General features: G+C 42.3%; 1 protein-coding gene across 1 annotated transcript in view; it reads right to left on the minus strand.

Annotated features, from left to right (window-relative positions):
- LOC137424248 (uncharacterized) overlaps positions 1-18,533 on the minus strand; it is a 207,243-nt gene that overhangs the window by 181,924 nt on the left and 6,786 nt on the right. Inside the window, exons 7-8 of the mRNA XM_078771992.1 lie at positions 7,062-7,178; positions 5,008-5,121 (exon numbers count right to left, since the gene is read on the minus strand). Of these exons, the coding sequence (XP_078628118.1) occupies positions 5,008-5,121; positions 7,062-7,178 (231 nt within the window). The remainder of the gene's footprint in view (positions 1-5,007; positions 5,122-7,061; positions 7,179-18,533) is intronic.

The raw sequence follows: 18,533 nt of genomic DNA on the forward strand, positions 1-18,533 counted from the left end.
GCACAGGCCTCGCGCAGCACCCACGCCCTTGACGGGAACTCTTTCATCGCCCGTGGTGATTTCACGCTCAACACTACCTGGCATCGGACCTGCGCGCGTGGCTCGATCGCTACCTCTGGATGGTTCGACAACTACGCCACGCTCGACACTAGTTGGCGTCAGACCTGCGCGCGTGGCTCGATCGCCACCTCTGGATGTTTTGACAACTACAGGGCCACCCGGGTTAACCAACACTGTTATTCCAGTCATTATTGAGGGACAGATGGTCAACGCCTTGATTGACACAGGCTCTACTGATAGCTATGTTGACTTGCGGCTCGTCCAGAAGCATGGATGGCCGATTCTCGGGACAACGCGCAGGATTTTCATGGCTTACCAAGCTCTTTGGCTGCATACCAAAGGTGAATGCCGGCTGAAGCTAGTGATCAATGAATGCATGTTTCCAGAAGTGCATTTAATGGTTTTACCTACGTTATGTGCAGAAGTGTTACTAGGTCATGATTTTCTCCGTCGACATGGACAGTTGGAAATGGAATTTGGAGGTGACAATACTCTCTCTGTGTGTGCTCTGGCCACGATGGAAATTGAACCCCTGACGCTGTTTCCAAATTTAACTCCTGACTGCACCCCGGTAGCCATTAAATTGCGACGATACTCGCGGGTTGACACGCAATTTAAAGCGGAGGAAACTAGCCGACTTCTAAAGGAGGGTATAATCGAACCTAGTCAATCGCCTTCGAGGGCTCAAGTTCTGGTAGTCCAGACAGAAAATCATCGCAAACGCATGGTAATCGACTACTCACAGACGATTGATCGGTTTACGCAATTGGACGCCTAACCACTCCCGGGATTGGATTCCCTGGTTCGGCAGGTGGCCCAGTACTCGATCTACAGCACATTAGATCTCCGCAGCTTGTATCATCAGATCCCTATTGCGGAGGCCGATCACATCTACACCGGGTTTGAATCCGGACAGAGGTTGTACCAGTTCACTCGATTACCTTTTGTGGTCACAAACGGGGTGGCATGTTTTCAAAGGGCCATAGATGACATAATCGCTAAGAAACACTTAACCGATGTCTTTGTTTAACTGGACAATCTAACAGTTTGTGGGTATGATCAGGACCATCATGATGCTAATTTGCAGCATTTCCTCCAGGTTGCACGCAAGTATCGGCTAACTCTGAATGGGGATAAATGTCGCTATTCCGCCTGAACGATAGATCTCCTGGGGTACACCGTGACCCAGGGCACTATCACTCCAGACAAGGAGCGGCTGCAACCTTTGCTCAACATGGCCTCACCACATGATCGCGCTTCGTTGAAGTGTGCCCTGTTTGCACATTACTCAAAGTGGGTTCAAAATTTTTCTGAAAAGCTCCGCCCACTAGTAGATTGCAAGGTGTTCCCCATGGGTCATGCCGCCAAGGCCGCTTTCCATGGCCTGAAGGCTGACATAGCTGGCGCCGCTGTGTCTTCTATCGATGACAGTCAACCCTTTGTTTTGGCAAGCGATGTGTCAGACCACGCGATAACTGCCACGCTCTCTCAAGGGGGCAACCTGTCGCCTTCTTTTCAAGGATTCTCTCCTCCGCGGAGAAACATCATTCGTCTGTCGAGAAGGAAGCGTACGCTATCGTTGAGTCTATTAGGTGTAGGAGACCCTATCTGCTTGGCAAATGTTTTCAGGTCATTACTGATCAGCAAAGCATCGCTTTCATGTACGACACACGCCATGCTCAGCACATTAAGAACGAAAAGATTACTCGCTGGCGGATAGAGCTAGCCGATTTTTGCTACACTATTAAGTATCGCCCAGGGCGGGATAATCTCGCCGCAGATGCATTATCACGCCCTTCGGTGTGTGCGAGTCTCACCTCCTTTGAGGATCTGCGGGTTCTTCATGAAACGTTGTGCCATCCCAGAGTGACGCGTTTCGCTCATTATGTGCACAGTCACAATTTGCCCTACTCTGTTGAGGACATTCGGCAGCTGTGTCGCACTTGTTCCGTATGTGCTGAACTCAAACCTGGTTTCTACAAACCACCGATGCGTACGCTGATTCAGGCTACTCGGCCTTGGGAGAGATTGGCAATGGACTTTAAAGGGCCTCTACCAGCTTCGTGTCTCCCTGCTAGTCCTAGCCTACCGGCCTCGGATAGCTCTTGCTATCTCCTCACGATAGTTGATGAGTTCTCCAGATTCCCTTTTGCTTTCCCGTGCAATGATATGTCCCCTGCGGTGGTTATCCGGTGTCTGCAGATTTTGTTCTCCATGTTCGGGAATCCGGCTTACTTACACACCGATCGAGGTGCTGTGTTTCTGTCCCAGGATGTGAGGACCTTTTTGCTCCAGCGCAATATAGCTTCAAGCTATACTACCCCGTACAGGCCTCAGGCTAACGGTCAGGTGGAAAAATTTAATGGCATTATATGGAAGGCCATTACTCTGGGCCTTAAGTCTCAAGGACTAGGACTGGACCGATGGATGTGGATGGTGCATGGGGCGTTAAACTCGATCAGGACTTCATTATTCACAGCTACTAATCAAACTCCTCATGACCGTCTGTTTCGTTACTCGCGTCATTCTGGTACTGTTCGACCTTTGCCGGGCTGGCTAGCCGAGCCCGGACCGGCTTTCCTCAAACGCGCTGTTCGTCAAAGTAAATATGGCCCGCTTGTCGACAAGGTTCACATTCTCCAAGTCAATCCCGAGCACGCTCGAGTGCTGCTGCCAAATGGACACGAGTCTACAGTGTCGGTGCGTCATCTTGCTCCATGCTGGGATACCATTCAGCCGGAACTCGGCTAGGGGAACCCGTTGATGGAGAATTCACCGTCAGCTCCGCTCCCGCACATGCCCGATCCGGTCGGCCCTGAGCCACCGCCGCCGTCTCCAGAGATGGGGGGTTATTCCGACGTGGGTGACTTTGGTCTAGCGGTTGAAGCTCCCGAATTTGGTCTCGTGGTTGAAGCTCCCGACGCTTACCGAACACGCGCCGGAAGCGATATTCGACGCCCCGATCGCTATGGCTGGGACTGACATGACTTGCTGCTCTATGTACTATTTTGCTACCTGAGTTACTATGCTGCTATCCCGCTTGCTTTCACCCCTATGGGTAGTGTAGATTTATCACCGGGGAGAATGTCATGAAATTCTGTCTAACGTCTGAACCCAGGTGTCATGCGTCTTTTGCCCGCTAGCGGCCGTTATAAGAACTCGGTCATTCAGCACTATGATCATACCTGAGACATTAATTGTATGCTATGCTGGTGCATAACTAGATGGTACGTGCCGCCACTTTGTTACGGCTTGCTTGCTTGTACTTATTTGTAAACTCATTACTAGTTCCGATGTATGCTGAATATTGATATGATGTTCGCTGGTTCTCTTTACAGGTATTGTTAGGGATCGAATGATATTAAACTCATGATCTGAGCCAATGTTGTAACTCTGATTCTTACAACACTGTTTACGGTGAATATAACCACCTTTAGAGGCCATTCTTCCCTACATAGCAGGGTTTGGCCTTTTTTGGGCACCGTGGTCCCCTTTTTTGAAGCAATGTTTTATGGCAATATTTTTTGAAGCAATATGCCCTTCCTGCCGCCAAATTTTTTGAAGTAATATGCCCTTCCTGCCGCCAACCCTGTTAGTCACCTCTTGTGACACACAGGGAATTACCAGTGAACTGGTACTCAATTTGCCGACCTCGGAAGGATGACAGGCTGAGTCAACCCCCCTGGTGTTAATTCAGCGATCAACCGGGATTCGAACCCAGGATCCTAGGTTCCCAAGCCAGCATCCTAACCGCTAAGCCAACACCAGGCGCCAGGCTGTTTACGGGGAACATTTTAGAATATCTGAAAACTGCCTGTGTCTGCTGCTGCTGCCTTGTGCTCTTATCTTTTGTTTTTCCAGTGTCATCCATAAATACATCCTGCTTTCTCCCATGCCTGCCTCAAATCTCCAATCATTCATCAATTCATTCATTTATTCATTCATCTGATTATATCCTGAGACTCACACGGTCATGTGAAGTCCAGGAAAGCTATCCAAAATAATGATGAAGAATTTGTTCAGACTCAATGAAGGAATTTGGGATTTTGCTATCGCACTAACTCAGGCTGACTCTCGTGAAAGATCCTATGAGACATATTTTCAAAGTCTAGATTGTGGAAGGGATAGAATAAGAAAGGCAGGTGTATTGGTGGTGTATTGGCATTGTGCCACACCACAAGCCACACCACAAGCCACATTGGCAATACACCACAAGAAGGTGTATTGGCATGCCAGTGCGGAGAGTGACTGTGACACCCTGGCAGGACTATAAACAACGCCTGACAAAGGGTCTGACAAAGCGCTTCCTTCGGGAGCTAACAATAGCCATCCAGTAAGGAGATGGTGTCTCCTAATAAACACCCATCCAGTTGAACCGGTTCTTGGCAACCCAGGTAGCCTGGGAGGGGTAGTAGAACGCTGGATGGAGCAAATGTCATTAAAAGGTGAATGAGCTAGTATTAGCCAATGGCAACCACAAAACTACGCGTGAGGAAGAGGGTGGGTATGCTGTGTCCCTGAAGCCATCCATGGAAGGCATGTTTCACATTCGGTGGATGACACTGCAGTCTGATTCTGCCCCAACCACTTTTGTACCATTTCCATGGTACAAGTGGACAATGATTTCTGTTTCCCAGTGCTTATTCGTATAAAATGAAAAAAAAAAGTCTTGAGGTTGTAATTAAATTATCTGGACTTGGACAATCTGCTAATAGGGCAGATTATTCCAAATGCGAGGAGCTGCCACATATAAATAGCCATCTCCCCCATGACCTTCTAGACCTCTTCTCAGACAGTCTGAGGGCACTGTGAAAATGTAAGAGTCCCGAGAAGTTTTCGGTACATCCTGAGCAGCACTACTGCAAGTGTTCCATTCGTAGTTTTTAATAGAGGTTATTGCATTTCTTCTTAGACACTTCCATAATATCAACCAGGGATAATATGTACCAGAGCATGAAATTCCATCTCCGCTGTAGCCACTTTTACATCTGCAGGTGGGGCTTGGAGAGGAGTCACATTCTGCGTTGGTTCCACAATACCTGCTCCCACAGAGTCCAGCATCTGCCAAGAAGAGGAGGAACTTACAAAATAAAGTGACAATTCTTTATGAGAACAGAATATTTATCCAATTGTGCTTCAGCAGAAAAAGTAAAACAATTTCAGTTTATTTTCCCTTTTTTATTTGGCATATAGCATATTCATCAATCCAATGCTCTGCCTGTGAAGCATAAGTCTGACAGTCTGTTGTTGGTTCAGGAATCGAACCCAGACTAGTCAGCTCAGAGGAAGTGTGCCACCTTCTACGTCATCCTGTTGGACTAGTCACGAGACATTGGAGATAATCTTGAACAGCAACAAAATCCCAAGATGATACAAGATAACGAGATATATGTCATCAGAAAGCGATCATCAAGGGTAACCTTCCCACAACCAGGGAGGCTTACCCTTGGTGATCACTTGTGACTTATCCTTGGCCCATGAAATAATCATGGCCATATTTTTTCAGACAACCATATGACCTTGAACTTCAACATTTAGGGATATAATGTCAATAAAGAAAATGTGTCCCCATCAACAATCCATTCATAAAACTCAACATCTTGAAAATCGGAGGAAAAATTATTTAAGTTATGATCAAAAAGGTGTATTTGTTTAAATAGGTCACAATCCAAAAAAGTAGGTCAAGGACACAAAACAAATATGAGGTGCATAACTTCAATGCAGTTCCACTATTATGATGCAATAACATCTTGGAAGACCAAACGGTCTGAGATTCCACATTGGCAAAATTGACCGATAAAAAAAAAACTATTTTTTTCAGACCGCTATTTGACCTTGACCTTTAACCCGGAGTAGTATGATGGAAATTAAGCATAAATGCGGCTTGCTCTAAGCTATCTAAATAAGGGCAAATTCAATCAGATCGGACAAACTTTAATGGAGTTTTGGTGAAAAAAGTTAAAATGTCTATAATTATGTCATGACCTCAAATTAGGTCAAGGCCAAAAGATAGGTAACCCCTACCTCCCCCCCCCCCCCCCCATACGTTATATTCGCATTATGGCTGCAAAATTTCATTCTGAAAGTCCCAGCCAGCCTTGAGCTACAGTTCGTATCTCGTATATTGATACAGTTTGGAAATTTGGAGAGTTGAGAGTGCAGGAAGAGAGAGAAAAAAACCATTTTCTAAATGTTGGAGTACTCCTGGGGGGTCTAGGAAACTCTGTGGTACAGTACAGTATCATTGAAAATTAGGGGCACCAATTGTACTAAAAAGCCCTACAACAGCAATAAGCCTTCCCCTATGCTATAGGAGTATAGGGAGAGGCTTAATTATATGGTTCCCGGAGGGAGGCATTAAGTGTTTAGTCTTGGTGTCCGTGGTTTCCCGCTTTTTGAGGAATAGCTTTTCCATTATTTATTTAATTCTTTGATTATTATTTATTTGCCCAATTATTTATTTTCCCCCAATTTTCAATTTTTTCATTTTAAAATCTTTATTTTTTTTACTATTTTTTGGGGTCTTAAATATTCCATTATTTAATTTTTCCAATTATTTAATTTTTCAATTACTTAACTTTTTGTTATTTATTTTATATTTTTTCAATTTTCCTAATTATTTTAATATTTTCAATATTCAATTAGTCAATTTTTCCATTATTTAATTCGAAAAAATATACCTTTTTCCTTATGAGGCAGAATTTCATGTGCTACAAATAGACTAATATTATGAGTTGGCAATACCGGGATCTCTCCGATCGCAGCTCTCTAGTTATAAAAGCAAACCATTTCATTCATTCAACACATTTGATTGAAGAAAATATTCCTGCAGCTAACTCATTCCCTTCACCCTTTTACACTACTACATCGACTGATCGTGCTGGTTGAGCAGTTTTCTTTAATTAAGATTTGGTCTCAGCCACATTGGCCTTGATTGCAGGATTAAAAAAATACAAAATGATCAGCGGAACATCCTAACCTCATGATCTCGATCTACTTACAAATGCAGTTGTGTCCATTTCCAATGTAGTTAGTGTTGCAGGTACAGTTGTACGAGCCAGGAGTGTTCGTACAGGTGGCGTTAATATTGCAAACTTGTGTCGAACACTCGTTCACATCTGCCGTGACAAACACAAAATCACAACATTGCTGATAACGACAATGACTTGAAGCTCATATTATGTTGTTGGAATAATTATGGATTGGCATTGTGCATGGCCTGTGGAATGCAATAAATTAATGCTTAATGATGCTTCTTTGGTGAATGATCTTTGGTAAAACAGAATGACGATCATCTCTCGAACCTGGTTCGCCTCTTTGGTGTTCCCATCTGAGCACTTAGCTCATGATGCAAGGATCTTTCTGCATATCCATTCTACTATGTTTATTTGTCCATTGTATACCAATCGCTTCACAATTAATGTAGAAGTACACTGATGTCTTCCAAGGTCCTAGTCCTGCACGTGACCTATGTCCAAGCTCCTCAGTTAGCCTCAGATCACTTTAAAGACAAACTATAACTCGAGATTGAAGTATTTAGAAGATAAACTAGAACGGCACTTGGTAGAGAGCATACCTCCACCAGGCTCAACAGTTTACATTTTGTATCCCACTGATCTGGATCGAGACCTTTAGGCCAGGGGCCAATACTGATATTTTAACAAATTGGTACCACCCAAGGTCAGCAAACAATTTTGGTATTTTTGTCTTCCTACATGTCTCTAGTTTATATATTGGTATGATAACCCTGCCGATCTAGTAGCTTAATGATAGTTATCACTCTGTAAACAACCCTACCCCCATGTAATCTGGAAGTTGAATTTTAGGGGAGAGGGGTACCATCTTTGCTTATAACTTCAGTTCTACTGAACATATTTTGACAAATTATGATTCATTGTGAAGCTACATCATATATCTACACAACTGTAATCCAATTTACACCTTTAATTATCAGGTGACTTCCTCGGAGGTCAAAAGGTCATGTTTCAATTGCAAAATCGAAAATTTAGCATGTTTTTGTTTTCAACTGATCTGATTACTATTTCGTGATATGTCGATGCTGAAATTATTTCACAATGTATATATAGGACATTGTGGATGATTTTAATAACCTAGCATTCACAAAATAGTCTGGAGGCACTTCCAGGAAATGTGACAGTAGGGATACACTCATGTTACAAGCTGGCAACAATGTTTTTCTGAAAGCCCAGACCTCTAGGAACCCAAAAAGTCTTGTTGCCAGCTTGGGAAATGGTTTGGACCAGATTTGTGGCCATTTTTCAAAATGGCCGCCTACATTTTTGGTGTTTTCTAATATTTGAGCTCTAGAACTTATATCTGGCTGTCTTAAAGGTCTCTAGGGTTATGACCTTATAACATATAGTCATACAACAATCCTCACCCAAATTGGGGTGCATGGCATATCTATAAGTGGTTTTATTGAAGCAAAAAGGCAAAAATATGCCTGAAAAACGCCTTCATTTTGATTTTTCCAAATCACTAAATTGCATACTGTGAAGTTGTTCTTTGGTCAATTTCTTTCAAAATAGTTTTAAAATTTGCCCAGATCCCTCCTCTTCATTAGCAAATCTTCAGGAATATACCCAAGTTCTCAGAAAATATGTTTTATGCATGATCAGCTACCCCTACCCCCTAAATCACAAAACGTGCCAATTTTCAATATTTCCAGATTCCAACCAATATCATTGTTGTATGACTTTTTCTCATCATGATAGGTCCAAATTAACTTACTCTATGTGATTAGGTGTTAATAAAAATTGAATTTCACACTTTAGTGAAAATCCAAGATGGCTGCCAAATGGCCAATAAAATATAATATTTCACATTATGACGTTAAGTTAAGGTAATGCAGTCTACCATTTGATACCAACACATTTTTGAGACATAATATATTGCAATAATGATGCTTTCCTTTGTATCCTTCCTCAGGTCCTGCCCGAATCATCATTTTAACATAATTGTTGTGTTAACAATGTACTATAACATATTGCTTGTTGCATGTGCTGTAAATAGCTTTCAGTGTTGTGGTAGACATAGTCTTTGTCTCTTTCCAGATATGAATGAAGATGGAACCTGTAGCTGTGATAGGCGGGAGACGGAAGAGAGAATCAGTTGCACTGGACATCGACTGGAGCACATGCTTCATTTGCCAAGGCAACAGAAAAAATGAAAAGACAACCAAGCCCACAGATGTTGGTCTCGAACGCTTTAAAGACTGTGTGATTACGAGACAGAAATACCATGACCATGAGTACATCTCAACACTTGACAGAATACAGAGTATTGACCTTGATGATGAAAAAGAACACATAGTATGGCACAGGGGCTGTTATTCAAAGTTTACACATGCCAACCATATTGAGAGACTGAAAAATCGGCATGAAAAGGAAGCAAAGGACTCGTGTGACCAACCATCTACATGCATTCGCCAAGTGGGAATTGTTCCTGACCACTTTTCGCAAGATGCTCCACTGGTTCGGAGCCTTCGACCGGCCAAACTACCTGCGATGGGGCAGTGTGTTCCTGGCAGATATGAATCAGCTGGGGCACACTGCGCCTGAGGTGTTGGCAGGTTTCAATGAAGGGGACTTCGGAGTGAAGGAAAGCACACAAAAGTTCAACCAAGTACCTGATGATCAAGGACTGGAGCATGTCAACAAGATGGGCAAAATCGCTGGAGGAGTCATTGGTATCACACGCTCTGAAACTGCCCTAAATCGGTGGGGACTGACCTACATCGATAGAGCTAGGATTGCCGATGAAACTAGGGACATGCTCGGAGTAACAGAAGATAATAATGATGACCAGTCTGTGCACAAGGAATCTGGAAAAGCAAGGATGCTGAGGGATGAATCTGATGTCCAAAGCCTGATGTCGATGTTTCAGAGATTTGAGGTCTTCAACAAAGAGTCTGAGGAACTTGTATGTCTCACTACTGGGGATATTGCAAATGCCGCAATTAAAAAGGACCTGCTATGTGCGGAGAAGGTTGGACATCAAGTGGCCCGTACCTTTGTGACTGAGCGTTTCATTGAGAAAAAGACCAGCCTACACACAAGCATCCCAAAACAAAAGTTGAAGACATTTGCATCCATGTTTGCTGTTGAGGTGTCCAAGGACAAGAAGAAAAAGGGTACTGCTATTGTCAAAGCAGATCGCGATCTGTTTCAACGACTGATTGTTGTCATGGAGGCAGGCAGAGATATTGACATAGATTCACTTCTCACACAAGAACTTTGCCATGTACCTTTAGCTCTAGCCAATACTGATGGGACCCTCAGACAAACAAGCAAGTCACAGTTGCTACCTCTTCTAGAGAAAGATGGTGTGTCTCAGGCAAATGCCCCAGCATCTAACACACCAACATGCACAATTGTTGATGGAATGGCCTTAGTTCAGGCATTGGGAAAGCCAAAGGACACAAAGACATTTGGAGACTATGCCAAGAGGGTCGTAGCTGCAGTGTCAAACAACTTCAAGGAGCCCTGTAACCGTGTGGATGTGGTCTTTGACTGCTATGAAAAGCACTCAATCAAAGATGCAACAAGAAAGAGGCGGGTTGGAAAGGGTCGTGGCATTAGATGTGAAATAAGCAACAGAGATCTCAAGCTACCACAGCAATGGAAATCTTTCATGGATGTCAATGACAACAAAGTGGCTCTTACAAAGCTTCTCAAGGAAGAACTACTTGAACATGAACATGAAGCCACACAGGAATTGGTGGTTAGTGGTGGAAACAATGGCATGGCTGCCTCTTCCACAGGCAGGAACATGGAGCATCTCTGTTCATCACAAGAGGAGGCAGACACGCGTATGATTCTTCATGCTCTGGAAGCAAAGGCTAGAGGATATGAGAGGATCGTCATCACCAGTAGTGATACCGATGTATTATTGCTTTTGATGGCCTTCCAGCCCCAAATGCCAGAAGAGGTATGGATGAAATCAGGGACCTCTAAATACAGGCGCTACATTGCTGGCCACAAAATTGATTGCACTGATGATGTCAGGGACAGTCTTCTAGCTTTCCATGCCATTACAGGATGTGACAGCACCAGTCAACTCGCAGGCATATCAAAGAAGGCAGCATGGAAAATATTTTGTGAAGTTCCTCACCTACTCTCCCAGCTAGGGGTTGCACATGTTCCAAGTGAAGAGATTTGTGCAAAGGCTGAGGAGTTTGTCTGCCGTCTTTACAACCCGAAAGGAGACGCAAAGGAAATCCAGGCGCTGAGATGTTCCCAATTCAGAAAAGTTGGTAAAAAGCCAGAGAACATGCCACCAACAGAGGATGCATTGCACCAGCACATTTTAAGGGCACATCATCAAGCCCTTGTGTGGCGAAATGCCAATGTGCCAAATCCAGGAATCCCCAATCCAACAACATCCGGCTGGTACCTTGAGGACAACCAGCTGATGCCCCGTCTCATGACCAAGGAAGGGCTCACAGCAGAATGTGTCAAAATTGCGACGTGTGCATGTACCTCAAAGGCCCGTCCATGTCTAACTGGCAGGTGCAACTGTAGGAAAAATGGATTGCGGTGCACATTGGCATGCAAATGTGCAGACTTATGCAGGAACCCCCTCAATGACTCTGATAGTGATTAGACGACATGCATGGAAACTTGAGTATATTCCATAATGTCATATTGTTACTATGCTGGCTGTATTTGACGTAATGTAACTAGTCTTGCTTCAGCTCTGTTCCACCAATGTATTACTAGTCTATGATATGACTGTATCCCACATTCTGTCACTTATGTATGAATAGCCAGATTAGCTTGTTGGGTATGACTTTGTTAATTCAGTGCCAAATATTTGTTTAGTTTAAAGGTGCAAGCATTGCATTGACGTTTGTATTGTTTGGATCAGTGTAACATAATAATGTTTGCATTATGTATACAAGTTATGTATGTTTATTTTTGTTTTACATTAAATAATATAGCTTATATTTTACAATCTTCTATGTCTTCATTTATGTAAGTGCCTTGTTTGTCAGCTATGTTGGAACTAATATACTCCGCAAACAAGGCACTTCCAAATCCACACTACTTTCCTGAAATTCAAATGTTATAAAACATAAATTTTACATAAAGTCCCCCTCTAAAATAATACATCTTCAACTCATCAAGCCTCTTTCACATACATGTGACCTATAGAATAGTAGTGCCTCATATATTTAGTATAAATGGAACATTTTAGAAGTGCCTCTGAATGAAATTGCAGTCTTATGGTCTCGCGCCACCAAATATTCTATGGCCATTTGGCAGCCATCTTGGATTTTCACTAAAGTGTGAAATTCAATTTTTATTAACACCTAATCACATAGAGTAAGTTAATTTGAACCTATCATGATGAGAAAAAGTCATACAACAATGATATTGGTTGGAATCTGGAAATATTGAAAATTGGCACGTTTTGTGATTTAGGGGGTAGGGGTAGCTGATCATGCATAAAACATATTTTCTGAGAACTTGGGTATATTCCTGAAGATTTGCTAATGAAGAGGAGGGATCTGGGCAAATTTTAAAACTATTTTGAAAGAAATTGACCAAAGAACAACTTCACAGTATGCAATTTAGTGATTTGGAAAAATCAAAATGAAGGCGTTTTTCAGGCATATTTTTGCCTTTTTGCTTCAATAAAACCACTTATAGATATGCCATGCACCCCAATTTGGGTGAGGATTGTTGTATGACTATATGTTATAAGGTCATAACCCTAGAGACCTTTAAGACAGCCAGATATAAGTTCTAGAGCTCAAATATTAGAAAACACCAAAAATGTAGGCGGCCATTTTGAAAAATGGCCACAAATCTGGTCCAAACCATTTCCCAAGCTGGCAACAAGACTTTTTGGGTTCCTAGAGGTCTGGGCTTTCAGAAAAACATTGTTGCCAGCTTGTAACATGAGTGTACCCCTACCACCTTTTCTAGGCCACTTTTGGGGATATGCCTCCAGACTAAAACTTCAACAATTAACTTCATATTAACCCTTTTTATGCAAGCATCGTTTCTTCGATTTCCGAAAAATGTAGTCATTGCCTGTAAACAAACCCACCCCCATATAAAATGACTGTATATATCATATATTATGACTTCTAGACAATATTTTTGGAAAACCAACGAATATGTCTCCAATGTGTTTTATCATTCACATACCCGCAAGCGTTGGTATAAAGTTACACATTTATAAGAACATAAGCAGATAAAACAATCATCAGAAAAGAAATAAATAAGTATTATTATCTCTGTTTCAATAATGTACAAAAATATTAAAATTGTCTAATAAGCCATTGTACTTGTTGTGAACACCATCTAGGTAATGCTCATACATTATAATCTTGTTATTTGAAGTGCGTTTAGACTACAAACAGTTTCTTTCATGTCATTGGGACAAACTCAGTCGGTGTCACAATCGTCCACATCACCATCATTCAGCTCTATTTGTTCTAGTTCATTTGCTCGGTTGCTGCAGGTTTGCAGCTTACACATGTCTGTGCATTTCAGACCATTTCCAAGGCATGTGAAGATTGGTAATTTGCATGATCGTACACATGAGCAGGATAGCAGGTCCAACACAGCCTCTGGTGCAGGTGTACCTCGCATCCACTCAATGGCCAGATCCACATCATGAATCTTACATCCATGAGCCATTGGATAGGGTACGCTAGGATTGCACTCCAAACACCTCTGCCAGATTGCAGCCTGATAGTTTGCTCGTAAGGCATGCATGAAGAGACAATCTTCACAAGGAGGAAGCTGACTGGAGTCAACAACAACTTCTCCTGCTTCCAAACAATTTCTGCAGCCTTGGAAAACAGCCTGATCGAAGGCACACACTATCTCTTCAAGTTGTAAGGACTGTATGATGGAGAGTGTTTGCTCTAAAACTTCATTCACTGTGGACATGTCAGTTGCAGGTGCATTGATAGTGGGTAGGTACGTGACTGTGTCCTAGACCACTGTGATGTCATTGCGGATCTGGATATTAAATCATGTCCAGCTACTGATGGTTTGATTATCAGCAGCTGTGATCCGAGTGATGAGCCAGATAAGATTCTTGTGCTTTGCCTGCTGGGTCACATTTGTAGTATCAGTGTCTGCAGTTTCAATCTTGGGTGGTCCAGCTCTCTGTCCAACATTATAAGTTGGGAGTCTAAGTGGAATAGGGGAGATGCTTCTCTTCTTTGACTTAGTTAATGTTGGTAGTGCTGACTGTGGTAAAGGTCCTTCAACTTTCGGTTGGACAGCCATGCCATTCACTCTATGGGATGTACCACCACCACTGAGTGTCTCTTCAAGTCTGTCTATGTTGTCCCATGCAACAGTTGTAAAAACATGGGGATGAGCGTTTGGAAGAATTGTATTTTCATCTGCAAGTTCTAGCTTCTGAAGACACAATGCTGTGTCAACCTCCTCCAGGTGCGAGGAAGACACACTGTGGCCAAGTCTATTCATGATCTGTATCAGTTCCTTGTTTCCTGTCAAAGACCTAGTGGCAAAAGGGAGAAGAACATGCTTAGGCGGGTTTGTCCTGCCATTTGTGACAGCAAATACCAGATCGCTGCCAAATGAAGTTACCAGGCGTTGGACTCTTGGTGAAGGATGATCAGAATTATTCTCGCCAGTCAGCAGTGTCTCCAGGAATGTAGTAACTGGTTCAGGAATAATGCATTTCTCTGTGTCAGGTGGCCATGTTTGGGGTGCATCTTGCTTCTTGATGCTGTTTCTTAACACCATGGCCGCTTTTGTGATGACATCCTCTTCTGTGACAGTCTAAAATCCGCAATTTTGTCTGGAGATCCTGCTTTAACTTGTGGGCTTGTTTGACAAGAGCTCCAATTGATATACTGTCTGCATAGACAAGAACCTTACCCTTCTCATCAGAGACAAAGTGGACTGATCCAGTGAAAGTACTCTCCAACCTTCGGCGGATGTGTTTTTTGGTCGATGGCTTAATTTGTGCAATGCCAAGAGATTTCAGGGATTCTTCAAAGTTTGATGTGAGGTCTGTCAATGGAAAAACATCAGGATGTGGCCAAAGGTCAATCCTGATGTACACGATGAGCTGCTCATATGCTTGTTCCACCCCTTTCTCATGCTCTTGTTCTTCAAGGTCTTCACTCATACTAAATGTGGCTGTAGTCTCTTCTTTTGTGTACAATCTATAGCAAGACTTGTGGTATTGTCCCTTTGCTGCAACAAGGTCTCGACTCACTGCTGCAATAACTTTTTCATCAAATTTCCGAGTAGCTGCTTCACGAACTTTGGCATCAGCTCTCAACTCCAAACACTGTGTGAGGCGTTCTCGTGTACGTGTTCCTGGCAGGTATTTGCTTGAGCTGTTACAGAAGGTACATAGCCTTTCGTATACTCTTGAAGTACTTGGTGCATCTGCAGATGATTTTCTTGTACCAGTATCTTTAGCCTTAACATCAGCCCCTTGGTTCAGGATACCACGGTTTGTGATGGCTTCAAGAAGCTTTTTCATAGTGAATACACTGCGACATTTGCGATGATACTGAATCTGTGGTACTTCACTTTCTTCTAGGCCCCTGGCTATCTCCAAGAGTGGAGTGTGTTTTCTTATTTCTGCCGCTCTAAGCAGGGTTTTCCAGGATTCAAGACCTTGCAGCGTTGCTCGCTCCGAATCATCGTCAGTGCAATGAATGATGCAGCTCATTTTTGCACGTTTCTGCGGTGTAGGATCCTGGTCACAAGTTGGTAGATCCATTGTAGATATCGTAGTTCTTCACCAATCTACTGCATACATACACACACCTCTGCAAGGAAAGCAAGGCACAAGACATATTTCATTTAGCATTTACATGTCACAATATTCTTTTAGTATCATAATGCTCTATTTAAAGCAGGTTTCACATTTGTACAGACAATGACAAAAAATTTCGGAAATCGAAGAAACAATGCTTGCATAAAAAGGGTTAACATAGGGTTAATTGTTGAAGTTTTGTGAATGATATGTTATTTTAAATCATCTACAATGTCTTATCTATACATTATGAAATAATTTCAGCATCTACATATCAGGAAATAGTAATCAGATCAGTTGAACATAAAAACACTCTTAATTTTCGATTTTGCAATTGAAACATGACGTTTTGACCTCTGAGGAAGTCACCTGATAACTAAAGATGAAAATATAATACAGTTGTGTAGATATATGATGTAGCTTCACAATGAATTATGATTTGTTAAAGTATGTTCAGTAGAACTGAAGTTATAAGCAAAAATGCTACCCCTCTCCCCTAAAATTCAACTTCCAGATTACATGGGGGTGGGTTTGTTCACAGAGTGATAACCATCATTAAGCTAACTAGATCGGCAGGGTTATCATACCAAAATATAAACTAGACACATGGAGAAAGACAAAAATACCAAAATTGTTTGTTGACCTTGGGTGGTACCAAAATCTGTATTGGCCCCTGGACTACTTAACCTTAACCACAATCTAATCGGCTTGTTCTTGTCACTTATCCAACTCATCCACCAAGTTTTGTCATACGTCGTCCACAACGTTTTGAAATATCATGCTTTATATCATATTTGGCCCGATCACTCAATGGTGAAGAATCACTTATTATTTTTAATTCTCATATCCAGATTCGGATCTTCACCAACGTCGAATCAATTTGGCCTCGTCACCCAACCAACCTGTCCACCACACTTTGTCTGAATCAGTTCACAACTTTTTGAGATATCCTGTTCACAAACAGTCAGACGGAGAAGACAGACAAACAGACAGGGGTGAAAACATAACCTTCATCCACCTTAGGTGGTGGATGTAATGATTAGCATATGTACATTTTAGGTCCTGTTTAATTGAGAATATATATATATATATATACATACAGTCACGTGAAAAAGTAAGTACACCCCATGTAAAGTTTTGACTTTTTCAACATATTTCAACATACAGCCATTGGATCTTCATTTCAACAATATTGATAGATAAAGGTGATATAATATAACAAATATCATGAAACATTTACATTTTGTAGTAAATGTAAATTACATTGTATAATTTAAATAAACATAAATGCAAATTTCGCATGTGGAAAAAGTCAATACTTCAAATACGTAAAATTAGAATCAGGTGCACCAGCTCAGGTGCAAATGATTAGAACATCGTTAGAGAGGATCTTGGAGGAACCTGTCTTATGTAAACCTCAGACATTTAGTTTGGTTTGCTCTTTGTTGTTGAAGTGTGCGGCGTCACCATGCCTAGATCAAAAGAGCTCTCCGGGGCCTTCAGAAAGAAGGTTATAGATGCCTACGAGTCTGGGAAGGGATTTTAAAAGATCTCCAAACAATTTGAAATCAATCATTCGACTGTCCGGAAGATCATGTACAAGTGGAGAAGATTCCAAACAACTGCCAACTTGTTCAGACCAGGCCGCCCCAGCAAGTTCAGCCCGAGAGCAGACTGCAAGATGCTGAAAGAAGTCTCTAAGAACCCCAGAATGTCATCACGGGACCTACAGGTAGCTCTTGCCACTGTTGATGTCAAAGTGCACGAGTCTACCATTAGAAAGAGGCTGCACAAATTTGATCTACGTGGGAGGTGTGCCAGGAGGAAACCTTTGCTGTCCAGAAAGAACATCAGGGCAAGACTAAAGTTTGCCAATGAACACCTATGCAAAGACCAGCACTTCTGGAACAATGTGCTCTGGACAGATGAGTCAAAGGTTGAAGGCTTTTCTCTTGAACTTGCTGCACAAGAGCTATTTGGCCACAGTACCAGAAGACATGTTTGGCGAAAACCAAAGACAGCATTTGACCACAATAACCTGATACCAACTATAAAGCATGGTGGTGGAAATAATATGGTTTGGGGCAGCTTTGCTGCATCAGGGCCTGGACAGCTCACCATCATGGAATCCTCTATGAATTCTTCATTGTACCAGAGGGTGCTTGAGGATAATGTGAGGCCACCTGTCGGAAAGTTGAAGCTCAACCGAAGGTGGACCTTGCAACATGACAATGTCCCTAAACATACCAGTAAATCCACCAAGGAATGGCTGAAAAGAAAGAAATGGAGGGTTCTGGAATGGCCAAGTCAAAGCCCGGATCTAAATCCCATCGAGATGTTGTGGGGGGATTTGAAAAACGAGCTGTGCATGCAAGAAACCCCTCAAACATCGCACAGCTGAAAGAATTCTGCATGGAGGAGTGGGCAAAAATTTCTCCCAGTCGATGTCAGAGATTGGTAGACAGTTAAAAGAAATGCCTACTTGAGGTTGTTTCTGCCAAAGTGGGCAATACCACCTATTAGAGCCACGGGTGTGCTTCCTTTTTCCACATGCGAAATTTGCATTTATGTTTATTTAAATTATACAATGGACTACAAAATGTAAATGTTTCATGATATTTGTTATATTATATCACCTTGATCTGTCAATATTGTTGAAATGAGGATCAAATAGCTGTATGTTG

The sequence above is a fragment of the Myxine glutinosa genome, chromosome 1 (genome assembly GCF_964187855.1).
Source record: "Myxine glutinosa chromosome 1, kmMyxGlut1.1, whole genome shotgun sequence".
Taxonomy (NCBI): Eukaryota; Metazoa; Chordata; class Myxini; order Myxiniformes; family Myxinidae; genus Myxine; species Myxine glutinosa.